Source organism: Mirounga leonina, unplaced genomic scaffold (genome assembly GCF_011800145.1).
Source record: "Mirounga leonina isolate KUSES-001 unplaced genomic scaffold, KU_Mleo_1.0 Mir_94, whole genome shotgun sequence".
NCBI lineage: Eukaryota > Metazoa > Chordata > Mammalia > Carnivora > Phocidae > Mirounga > Mirounga leonina.
Window position 1 is genome coordinate 45,866,890 of NW_023270855.1, and position 10,975 is coordinate 45,877,864.

The 10,975-nt window shown below is 63.7% G+C and overlaps 1 protein-coding gene across 4 annotated transcripts in view; it reads left to right on the forward strand.

Moving 5' to 3' along the window:
* The window catches only part of ISYNA1 (inositol-3-phosphate synthase 1), a 14,792-nt gene that overhangs the window by 1,576 nt on the left and 2,241 nt on the right, over nt 1–10,975 (forward strand). The window contains exons 2-9 of one of the 4 annotated variants that reach the window (XM_034997926.1): nt 2,053–2,119; nt 2,393–2,564; nt 3,562–3,606; nt 4,296–4,378; nt 7,117–7,226; nt 9,987–10,115; nt 10,257–10,418; nt 10,706–10,838. In XM_034997926.1, coding sequence (XP_034853817.1) covers nt 2,560–2,564; nt 3,562–3,606; nt 4,296–4,378; nt 7,117–7,226; nt 9,987–10,115; nt 10,257–10,418; nt 10,706–10,838 — 667 coding nt within the window. In that variant the 5' untranslated portion in view covers nt 2,053–2,119; nt 2,393–2,559. Of the gene's footprint in view, nt 1–2,052; nt 2,120–2,392; nt 2,565–3,561; nt 3,607–4,295; nt 4,379–4,496; nt 6,676–7,116; nt 7,227–7,252; nt 9,254–9,790; nt 9,881–9,986; nt 10,116–10,256; nt 10,419–10,705; nt 10,839–10,975 lie in introns of those variants that run through there. The other 3 variants (XM_034997927.1, XM_034997929.1, XM_034997928.1) reach the window with 3 other exon arrangements.

Genomic DNA, 10,975 nt, shown 5'->3' on the forward strand with positions numbered 1-10,975 from the left:
CTAACAACTGAGCCACCCAGGCGCCCCCCCCCCCCTTTTTTTTTTTTTAATCTCCTTAAGGCTTTTTAATGAGTTGTTCAACTGCTCTCCAGAAAGACCTTTGCCAGCCCATCCCTCTGGCTGGAGGGCAGGTGTTGGCAGTAGCTGGATGGAGGCAAGGCCTGGTTCCCTGGAGCTGGTCCTGCCTGGAGAGACAAACCCTGGGCAGGCCCAGCCAAGCAGCACGTCCTGTCCTAAACGGTGAAAGCAAGGCCCCGTGTTCCCCTGGCAGGGCCCAGGGAAGGAGGAGGACACATGGCGCTCAGATGGCTTCAGATTGTGCCCAGGGCACGTTGGCCTGGGTAGCTTGCCCCAGGTTAAGGTGGGAAAGTGAGATTTGGAATCAGGCACACCAGGGAGTAGGTGGCCCAGAGGAAACGATGAGGACAACTAAGGCACTGAAAATGGTGCTGTATCCATCTGAATGTGCGTCTTGCAGGCGCCTCAAACGTAACGGTAGCGGCTGAGCACAGAGGCCTGCCGTCCTGCTCTGAGGCTCCTTCTGGGACAGTGCGCTCTGCCTGTGCTCCCTCCAGTGGGAACCACCCACCTCCCTTTAACAATGCATTGTTCTTTGTGCACCAGCCCCTGCCTCAGACGCACTGAAGGTTCCAGGTCAGCACGTGGGGAAGCTTCCTTGCTTTCGTGTCTCATGCGGGAGGGATGGCATCAACTGACCCCACTCCTCTGTGTGGCACCGTCCCGGCCCTGCCGCATGCTCGCCTCCACCCCAGACAGATGCAGCAGCCCCCACCTGTCTGACAGGTGGCTCGCCTTAGCCACCCCTTTGCTGATGCCACCTTGGACCCATAGCCCCAACCCGTGCCCCTCAGGGCTGGCTACCTGTCCCCTGTGCTTCCGGTCCACCCCTGGGCCCTCTGCCCATCCTTGTGCCTGCTCCCCACTCTTGCTCGGTCCGTGGACCCCTTCTGTTGCCTCCGAGTGCCTTCCTGGGCAGCCTGCTGTGCTGGGCGGGGGGGCGCCTTCTCACCGTGGGACCCAGACCCAGGGGGGCACAGGAGAAGGCAGCTGTGGGGAGGGTTCCCTTTAGGCCCAGGCCCTGTGGTGGGAACCAGCTCAGCGGGTGCAGCGGGGGCTGAGCGATGGCCAAGCAGCGAGGGCTGCAGTAGGAGCAGGGCCTCTGAGGTTTGCCTCAGGCCAGAGCTCGAAGGTGTCTTAGGTGCCAGGAGAATCTGACCCTGAGCCTTGGTTTCCCCCTTTGTTCTCTCACCTGGTGAAGATCTCAGAAGGGCTAAATGAGGCAATGTTGACTGGGCCCACAAATGGCAGAACACTCTGGAAGGCGTACGTCATGCAAGGCATGTGTGGTGGAAGCACGGACTAAGCTCTCACATGCGTGTTCGTTGGGCTGCCGCCCCGAGAGGTGGGAGACGTGTGCTCCATCCGTTGGTGGGAGTCCTGCGGCGCAGGGATTGCCAGGGGGGCTGCTTTTCTTTCCAAGGGGTCACGGTATGTGCTGAGGGTACACTGCACGGTGATAAAATCTCTTCTGTGCTCGGAAAGAAGCCCCTGGGGAAGAGGCTAGATTATCGTTTTGGCCAACTGTGCCCCCAAGTGCCGTGGACAGGCCCGTGCCCTCCAGTTCCACCTCGTGGGTGGCCTGGGCTGCAGGCAGGAGCCAGGACTTTCCCAGGCGGCCCTCTGTCTCCGTCCCGCCGGGCCGGAGTGGGCGAGGGGCTTGCTTGTTTCTAGAGTAATGACCATTGAGCAGAGGCAGCAGGGTCTCTGGGTGGGTCAGGCTCTGGCCAGGCTGCCCAGGCGCCGGCCCTGTGATGAACTTGTCCTTGCAGCTGCTTGCTGAAAACCTGCACGCAGCGCCATCTGGGCTCTCTGCACGTCCCACGACTGTGGTTCGGGGACACCCGCTGTGCTCGGCTGCAGTGCTCCTGGGTCCCGTGAGGCCCCCCGAGGTGGCCCTCTGCCCATCCTGACTCCCCTTCTGCTATCCCTCCGTGTCTTTCAGACAACAGACCTTTTGCTCTTTCTTTGTAGGTTTGAACGGGACCTGCAACAGCTCAAGCGTCCCCACGTCGACCTCAGAGACCCCCGACTACTTGCTGTGAGTACTTCCCTCGCTGGCCTCCCGCCCTCTGCCAGCCCCGCACTCTCCCCTGCACTGCAGGTCAGCAGCAGGCGGACTCGCTCATGGTTGCGTGTGGGAGTTCTCAGCCCCACAGCCTGTTCGAGGCTGGGCTCCTGCTGGAGCCAGGAAGTCGCCCCACCGTCGCCCACCACGGTGGGGCCTGGGTGGGGCCGCCCGGCAGCCATGGGCACTGCAGCCTCTCCCCCGCGGCCCCCTGAGCCCTGCCGGCCCCTCTTTCCGTCTCCTCAGAAAATACGCCACCATTTCCTCCTCGGAGCAGCGCCAGAGCTACAAGAACGACTTCAACGCGGAGTATAGCGAGTACCGCGACCTGCACGCGCGCATCGAGCAGATCACACGGCGCTTCACGCAGCTGGACGCCCAGCTCCGGCAGCTCTCCCAGGGCTCTGAGGAGTATGAGGTAGAGTGGGGGGTAGAGCCCCGCTTCCGGCCTGTCCCTGCGGCTCTGCCGTGGGAGTCCTCAGGCTCTCGGGCCCAACTCGGCCTCCGGTGCAGTGCGGACACTGGAGACCGACTCCGCAGGTGGGAGACGACCTGTTGGGGCAGGAGTTGTGTTCAGAGCCATCGAAACAGCCAGGCCCTATAGGGTTGGGTCACATGGGTCTGCCCTGCAAGAGCGCCTGGGGTCCTCTCTGCAGCTCCCAGCCCACCCATGCTGTCAGAGCCACAGGGGTGGGGCTGGGGAGTCCCTGTGGCCCCCTCACCCTCTGATCAAAGGCACGTGGGCTCCCCAAGCCAGCCCAAGTTGGGAGCTCACCGCTGGGGGTGAGGGTGGAGGGGGAGCTCCACCCTTGGTCACCAGCCTCCCCTCATGCCACCTTTCAGAGCTAGTCTGATTAATTGGGGTGTTGAGGTCTGTCTCCCCTCTTGGGGACCACTTTGGTTTCCAGAGGAAACAGCTCATAATTGGAGGAGCGATGAGGGTTCTGAGGGTCTGGGACGGAGGAATCCCAGGGTCTTGCTCTTCTCCCTCCTGCAGCCCCCACATGGATATTCCCCAATATCCCCCTGCACCCCCAGGTGTTGCGGGGCGCTCTGTGCTTGACCTTGAACAGTGGACAGGCCAGCTGGGTCTGAGGGAAGGAGGCCACCCAGCCTGCTCTTTGCCTCCTCCCTCCCGCTGTGTTGGCCATTGTGTTTGTCCCTGAGGCTGGGCCCCTGCCCCTCACTCCCCTGGCCCAGCATCCTCCCCCACCTCCTGCCCTGCTTATCCTCCCCTCCCACCACAGCCTGTTTCTCTTTACTTTGGTCAGCTTCTCTCAGGCCATGATGAGACTATTGTCTCAAGGCTGGTGGTGACTCTGCAGGTCACAGGTTATCAGGGGAGAAGGGGTCACTCAGTAGGGGTCTCCTGCAGGCAAGGGCATTGTGTACTTTCTGTTTTGTTTTTCCTACAGACTACTCGGGGGCAGATTTTGCAGGAATATCGAAAAATCAAAAAGGTAAGTCTCCACCCCTAGTGGGGGGTGGGGTGGGGTCAGAAGAAGCTGTCTCAAGGTGAGCAGTACTAGAGAAGGGCCTCGGCTGGGCTGGGGGTCTCAGGTCCTCAGAGCAGCTCCTGCCCCACCCCCCCTTCCCCGATTTAGAGCCGAGAAGCTCAGCCCATATCTCCCTTGGCAGCAGAGCACCCTCTAGCACTCCTACTCCTCCTTGGCTGCAGCCCCCAGGCTCTTCGGAGCTCCCTCCAAGGTCAGGGGAGGAGCTGAAGTGCCCCACCCCCAGCGGCAGGAATGCCTCCTCAGGGCCCTATCGGTTCTTGCTCCGAAGGCCACTAGCTGCCGGTTCACCACGCGTGTGCCCCTATGCGCCAGGGCTTTTCTTTGCCAGCCAGGCCCCCAGCCCAGGAAGGAGGCTTCATGAGGGTCTTGCCTCTGGCCGCCCTCATCCCGGCGGCAGTGACTCTGTTTCCTAGGATGGGGCTTGGGGAGGGACACCAGCCCGGGGCTCTGGCCTGAGGTAGAGCAAGGGTCCCTGTCATTGGGTGGTGGGCACTGGCCTACAGGCAGGGGCAGTGGGAGCCCAGGGCGGCCCGTGGGCAGGCGGGCGCCACACCGGGCAGCACCCGGCCCCGCGGCGCACTGGGAGGCCGGCTGCGTGGAGGCTGTGGCCCAGCCCTGGCGCTCTCTTGCAGACCAACACCAACTACAGCCAGGAGAAGCACCGCTGCGAGTACCTGCACAGCAAGCTGGCCCACATCAAGAGGCTCATTGCCGAGTACGACCAGCGGCAGCTGCAGGCCTGGCCCTAGCCTGGGGCCACGGGGCAGGAGGTCCTGCTTGGCTCGCCAGGCCAGGCCAGCTCCCCTTGCCGGGCTGACCGTTCTGGATGGCGGGGCAGCTGGGGGCGGGGGGCGGGGGGGAGCTACAGAGCGGAAAAAGAGATCTATTTAAAAAAATAAACACGAGGAAGACACGTTCATCTGAGCCAGCAACGCCGGCTTTCAGGGGAGCCCCCGCAGACCCGGTGCCCTCAGCTCACAGACTGAGGTGGGGTGGCCAGCGTCTCATCCCACTCCCCGCGGCCCCCCACACCTCCTGAGGAGCCCCCACCCGGGATGGGCTGTTCAGGAAGCCCACTTCCTCTCCGGCCCGCAGCCCCAGGGGCTCCAGCATCCCCTCATGGAAAGACTCCGAGGCCAGCCTGCCTGCCTTTTCTAGTTTTATACAAAGCCAGCCACTTTTAGCTCCTGCTTATGAGACTTCCGTCTATTTTTGTATGAGAGAGAAAGCGTCTTTTCTAAACCTGTGCCTCCCCTCCTTGGACACCAGGGTCTAGATGCCGCCCTGTGTCCTTCCTGCAGTATTACAGATGCCTCTAAAAGTTCAGAGTTGTTCCTGAGGGCTGAGGGGGAGACCCAAGGAGGGGGGTGGCGGGGGTGGGGGGTGCAGCCGGCGGGCCTCCTGTGCTGGGCTCTGGCTGGGCTCCTGCCCCGGGCCCTCCCTCGGGTCCCCGCCTCTCCCCGCCCAGGCCAGGACGGGGTCTCTGCTTGAAGGGGGTGGAGGCCCGCCCAGGTCTATTTCGAGAACTCCAGTTGGCCCCGGAGCAGCTGCTGGGAGCTGCAGGGGCAGGGCTGCGGGCCGCGCGGCTCTCGGCCCACCCGGCCTGCCCCGCTATTTCAGGCCCTCAGCTGTAGGGGGTCACTGGGGGCTTTCTGGGCCGGAGCTCCGGCTGCAGCAGCGGTGTCGGAGTGTATGTTACCATGTTCTCAATCTCCCCCTTTGCTGCTGCTTTTCTTTTCGCGCTGAGACTGAGTGGTCTCCGTGCTGTTGACCTCACTCCATCCCTCAGTCCGCTTGTGGGTCTTGGGGTCATCTTAGCAGAGCCACCGCAGGGTTTGCACTCAGGGAGGGGCTGGGGGTCGGTGGGGTCAGGGGACCCCCCGAGAGTGAGCTCAGAAAACGTGCCCTATCCGCCCGCTCTGGGGGCATGGGATCCATGGACACCATAATTGCTGCTTAGTAGCTGTGCCTAGTCTAGTGTCCCCCAAAGTGTCGGGGGGCCACGCGCACGCATGCGCGTGTGTGTGCGCGTGTGCACGCGTGTACGTGTGTGTGTGTGTGTGTGTGTGAGGGGCCCTGCCGGCGTGCAGTGGGGCCTGAGGCGTGTGTTCACATTCAGGGCCACATTCAGCGAAGCCACCCAGGACTGGGGAAGGCGGAGGGAGTGGCTGCAACCTGGAGCCGGGGGCTCGCAAGCTGGGGGAGGTGGGGGGTGCTGCCGCCCACAGTAGTGAGGCAGGGAGAGCAGAAATGCTCGGCAGACGTGTCTATTTTCCTAAGCCACGGGGAGGTCTCCTCCTGGCTTCCCAAAGAGCAGGCGCCGAGTGGAGGCACCTGCAGGATGCCCGCCCCGCCGCACCGGCTCCTGCCCTGGGACCCCTGGGATGCCCGGAGCACCAAGGGAACGGATCCTTCATGTTTCAATAGCTGTTGTTTTGTTTTTCATTTGGGATGGAGTGGGGGGGCGGCCCCAGGGACCCCCGAGTTCTGCAGACAGCCATGTCATGTGCTCAGCCGGACATGCAGACTCGGGTGAAGGATTATTTAAGGAGGCTGCAGCCGGAGGGCTGACCCGGCCCTCTGCCCTGGGAACCAGTTCAAGGGACTCTAAGTTGCATTTCCTTTTTGTTGTTGGCTTTTTGTTGTTTTTGTTGTTGTTGTTGTTTTTCTCCTTTTAAGGAATTATGAAGCTAAGAAAAGTTTTGTGCTTTGGGGGTTGATGGACAGAAGTTCTAGCTGATTAAATATGGTCTAACTTATTGATACTGTGTTCCCCCCCCCCCTTTTAATATTGTACTGTGGAGAAAAACTATTTTGAGCCATGGAGTTGGTGTTTACAAGAACCTTTCACTTTTGCCAAAATGTTACGATTGAAAGGCATCTGCGTCTTCAGTTTCCTAATATTTTCTTAAAAGATCTAGTGTCCTTTTTGTACACTAAACAGGTGAATGCTGATTTTTTCAACCTACAATAAATTTCACTGAACTGAACCTAGCAGCCCCAAGTGCCTGGGTGCGTTTGTGTCTGTCACAGCCGGGGCCTCCTGGCCCCCTGCGGGGGCGGGCTGGGGTCAGGAGGAGATTGGCCCTGGAGCAGCCACGGTGATGAGCAGGCGGGCGGTGGGGGGTGGCAGGGAGGCCGGCGGTGGTGGAAGCTGACTGGCTGAGGCCGTGGGCCCTGCTGGTGCGAGGCATGAAGTCACACCGCCTGGTCATAGGAAAGGATGAAGACTGGGGGTATGGGGGCAGTGGGGAGCCACGGTGGGTATATGAGCAGGGCTGTGTCCCCAGGTGTGGACAGGGTAGACCAGGTCCAGCAGGGGCCTAATGAAGTGCCACAGCCCCCAGCAGTAGTAGGGCCACATGGGGCCCGGAGAGTGCCCTTCCTTGGGGAAGTGAGCTGCAGCTGGGGAAGACAGCAGTGACGGCCTGTTCTATTGTCTCTCCCCGCTAGGCCGGCTCGCTGGGGCTGCCCCTGCGCCCATGATGGGGATGCCGAGGCCCAGTGGTATCCCCCAGGCCCAGGATGCCAACAGGGACGGCTGTCCTTGCCCCAAGCTTCAGGTGAGGAGATGAAGGCAGGGGTCAGGGTCCTGCTCCTGAAGGACGGGGTGGGGGTGGGTGTTTATTTTCAAAAGGAAAAACAAAGAATAAGCCTGGGATGAAAGGGCTCCAGGGGTCAGGGGCTCTGGGCCTTAGCCTCCTGGACAGCCCCGCTGGGCCCAGCCTTGGCCCGAGTTCTAAGGTGGCCCGGGAATCCAAGGGGCGCAGGACACAAGGTCAGGAGGGCCCCGTGGGGCAGAGTGTACCCTGCTCCCTAGGCAGCCTGGCCACACCGGGCTTTTAGGGGATAACATGTCTATCCCCACAGCCCAAGGTCCAGGGCCAATGTCTGCTCCCTGGAAGCCCACGAAGCCGCAGCTTTGCCCTGCCCACGTGCTCCCCCAGGCCCATCACCGACTCCCCTGCAGCCCCTCACGCTGCCCACAGGCGCCATGGCCATCCCTGAGTGCACCTTAGCCGCAGGGGGGCCCATCAGGATCCTTCCTGAGCCAAGGGTGCCACAAATCCAGCCCCCCAGGGGCCCCAGAAAGGTCTTCCCGACCTCACAACCTTGGGGCCGCCCGCTCACCCCTGCCACTGGCTGGCCAACGTCCCTGGTTGTCATCCCCCCAGCACTCTGATCCCACGGCCCTTCCTGTGTGCTAGGCTCCGCTTGGGCACTGGCACTTAGTGACGGAGACAGCCCTGCCCCTGCCCTCAGGAGCCTGTGTTATGGTGGGGACAGAGGTCCCCAGTCGCTCCCAGGCAGCACCGTCCCCCCATGTTGCACACCCAGGCGATCCCTGCCATCACTCTCCGGTGCCCAGCTGACCGCTCTGCCCTCGCCCTCCTCCTGGCACCTCCCACAGGCTGCCGCTTGAGTACTCAGGCTCCCCAGGGCTGGGTCTGGGGGCCTTTCCGGTCCCTGCACATTCCCAGGTCACCTGGCACTCGGAGCGTAAGCTCCCTTCGGCCCCTGGCACCAACTGTATTTCAGCTCTTGGAGCTGGCATCAGAGCCCACAGGTTAGGGGCCCGGTCCCATGAGACCGCCCCCCGCTCCAGACACCTGCCGCAAGTCTCTGGCCACCCATGCTTGTGAGCAACTGGCTATACGTCAGGGCTTCCCACGGCTCCCTCCGAGGTTTGCTAGAATGGCTCACAGCGCTCAGGAAGACACTTCCAACAGCCAAATGGAAGTAGATGCTGAAGGCAGGGTGTGGAGAAGGGCACTGGGCGCCCATGCCCTTCTCCAGGTGTGCCCCCCTCCCACACTTCTTGTGTTCGCCCAAGCCGTGCGGTTTTGGGGTTTTTACGGAGGTTCCGTTATGTAGGTATGATGAAATCACCAGCCTTTGGCGATTGAACTCCATCTCCAGCCAGAAACCAGGGACAAAACCCAAACATTTGTTACACGATATTCCCTGTCCCCAGCCTTGAGGGTCTGCCCTGGTCCCCAAACTGCTGCTCTCCCCCTCCCACCTGGCCACCTTTTCATCTGCCCCTGAACCCACTCCCCCAGGTTTTTGCCTGGGCAGTTCTTCCTATCTCTTGATAAGAGATGTCTTTGCAATCTCAAGACCGCTTCCAGCAGCCACCTCCTCCAGGCAACCTGCCCTGCCAGACCCTGCTTCTGAGTTGTCTCTGCCTAGGGGTGCCCCAGTCTACTTCCGGCTCCCCCACACTGGAGTCCCTTGAGGGCAAAGCCTGGAACCGGAGTCTCGGAGCCCCCAGCCCCCAAGGCCAGGCCCTGACCATGTTTCCTGCGAGCGTTCCCAACTATCCACCTTTTGGGTCAGCTCCAGTGGTGGAAACTTTCCAGCCGGAGGAGGCCGCTTGTTTTGGAAAGTTCCTGGGGGAGCCGCCCCCGCCCGCCCGCCCTCCGGGTTCCCACGCTCCCTTATCACTGGGTGCTAGGGGGGCGCAGTGCTGTGCCTGCCGAGCTCCTCCCCAGCTGACCTCCTTGGTCCTGCCCCCTCCCTTCCCCTCCTCTCCTCACTGAGCACCGGCCCCCCTCCAGCCTGGCCCTGCCAAGCCCTCCCGCTACAGGTAGGGAAACCGAGGCCTCGCAGCGCCCCTTACACACACCGCGTGAGCCCTGCCCGGAGTGCGTGGCGGGTAGTCCTGCTCAGGAAGGGGGAGGCGGAGGCGGCCCAGGCTGGAGGAGTGCCTGGCTGTGGAGTCAGAGCCCTGGCTCAGTCTTTGACCCTCGTTTCCACTGCAGTTATCTCGGACCCAGGTGCCCAGCCCTCCTGCCCAGCTCCACCTCCTGCCTGGTGGCTGGGCCTGGCGCTCTCTTGCAGCCTTAATGTCCTCTTTCGTAAAATGAGGGAAAGTGGCCGCGCGCCCTAACCGGCTGTGGTGCGAAGCGAATCCACGCGCCCGGTGCGCGGGCCGGGGTCTGCAGCCCACGTGGACGTCCGGCCGCGCCCGGGGCGGGGGGGGGCGGGGGGGGCGGGAACCCAAGGGCAGTGATGGCTCGGGCCTACGGGGCCTTGAACCCGAGTCCTCCGAGTCCTAGGCCGGCGCGCCCCTCCTCCCCGCGCGCCCCTCCTCCCTGGCGCGGGTGGGGTGAGGGGCGGGGCGGGGGCGGGGGCGGGGCCGCGGCTCTTTTCTCTGGAGTTCGCGCGCCCCGAGCCCTCGCCGTCCGCCACTGTCCGAGTTGACTCCGCGCCGGTGAGTGCGGCCCCGGGGCGTGGTGCGGGCTCCCTAGGGACCGCGGTCGGCTCGGGCCGCCGGCTCTCCTGTCCCCGCTGACCTCCTGCCCACCCTGCGCCCCTAGCTCTCCGCGATGGAGGCCACAGCCGATTTCGTGGTCGAGAGCCCCGACGTGGTCTACGGCCCCGACGCCATCGAGGCTCAGTACGAGTACCGGACAACGTGCGTCAGCCGCGAGGGCAGTGTCCTCAAGGTAGGCAAGGGACCCGGGGTGGGGGGGGGGGGGAATGGGGGAACCAGGGAGCCGGGAGGAGACGGGAATTACCCAACGTCGAAGACTCTGTGAGGGAGGAAGGGCCTGTGGCCTCAGGCTCACTGCACCGCCCGCCCCCAGGTATACCCCACGTCCACGCGCTTCACCTTTCGGACCGCCCGGCAGGTGCCCCGGCTTGGGGTCATGCTCGTCGGCTGGGGCGGGAACAACGGCTCCACGCTCACCGCTGCCGTGCTGGCCAACCGCCTGCGCCTGTCCTGGCCCACGCGCACCGGCCGCAAGGTGGGGGGTCGGGTGGGGCTCGGCCGGAGTCCCTGCAGGAGGGGGAAGGGCCTTTAGGGGGCGGAGCTCTACGAAGGAGGAGAACCTCCGGGGACGTAGCCTAAGGTGCCGGCGGGCTCTCGGGGGTGGGGGGGACCTCCAAAGGCCGAGCGACTTCTGCCCGGGCGAGGAGCACAGCTGAGGCATCCAGAAGGAAGGCGGAGCTTGAGGGTGCCGGGCGGGGCCCGGGCCGGCTAGTGGCTCACGCCACGCCCCACCTCACCCCGCCCCGCCTGCCGCCCCCCCAGGAGGCCAACTACTACGGCTCGCTGACGCAGGCGGGCACCGTTAGCCTGGGCTTGGACGCCGACGGCCAGGAGGTGTTCGTGCCCTTCAGCGCCCTGCTGCCCATGGTGGCACCCGACGACCTCGTGTTCGACGGTGGGCGGGACCCTAGGCAGGGGGCTGGGTGGGGGGCGGGGCCTGGATGGGGCCCACCTTCCGGGTTGGGCTGAGCTTGGGGGTGTGTCGTCCCTCCCCCCCCCCCCCCCCCCCCCCCCCCCCCCCCCCCCCCCCCC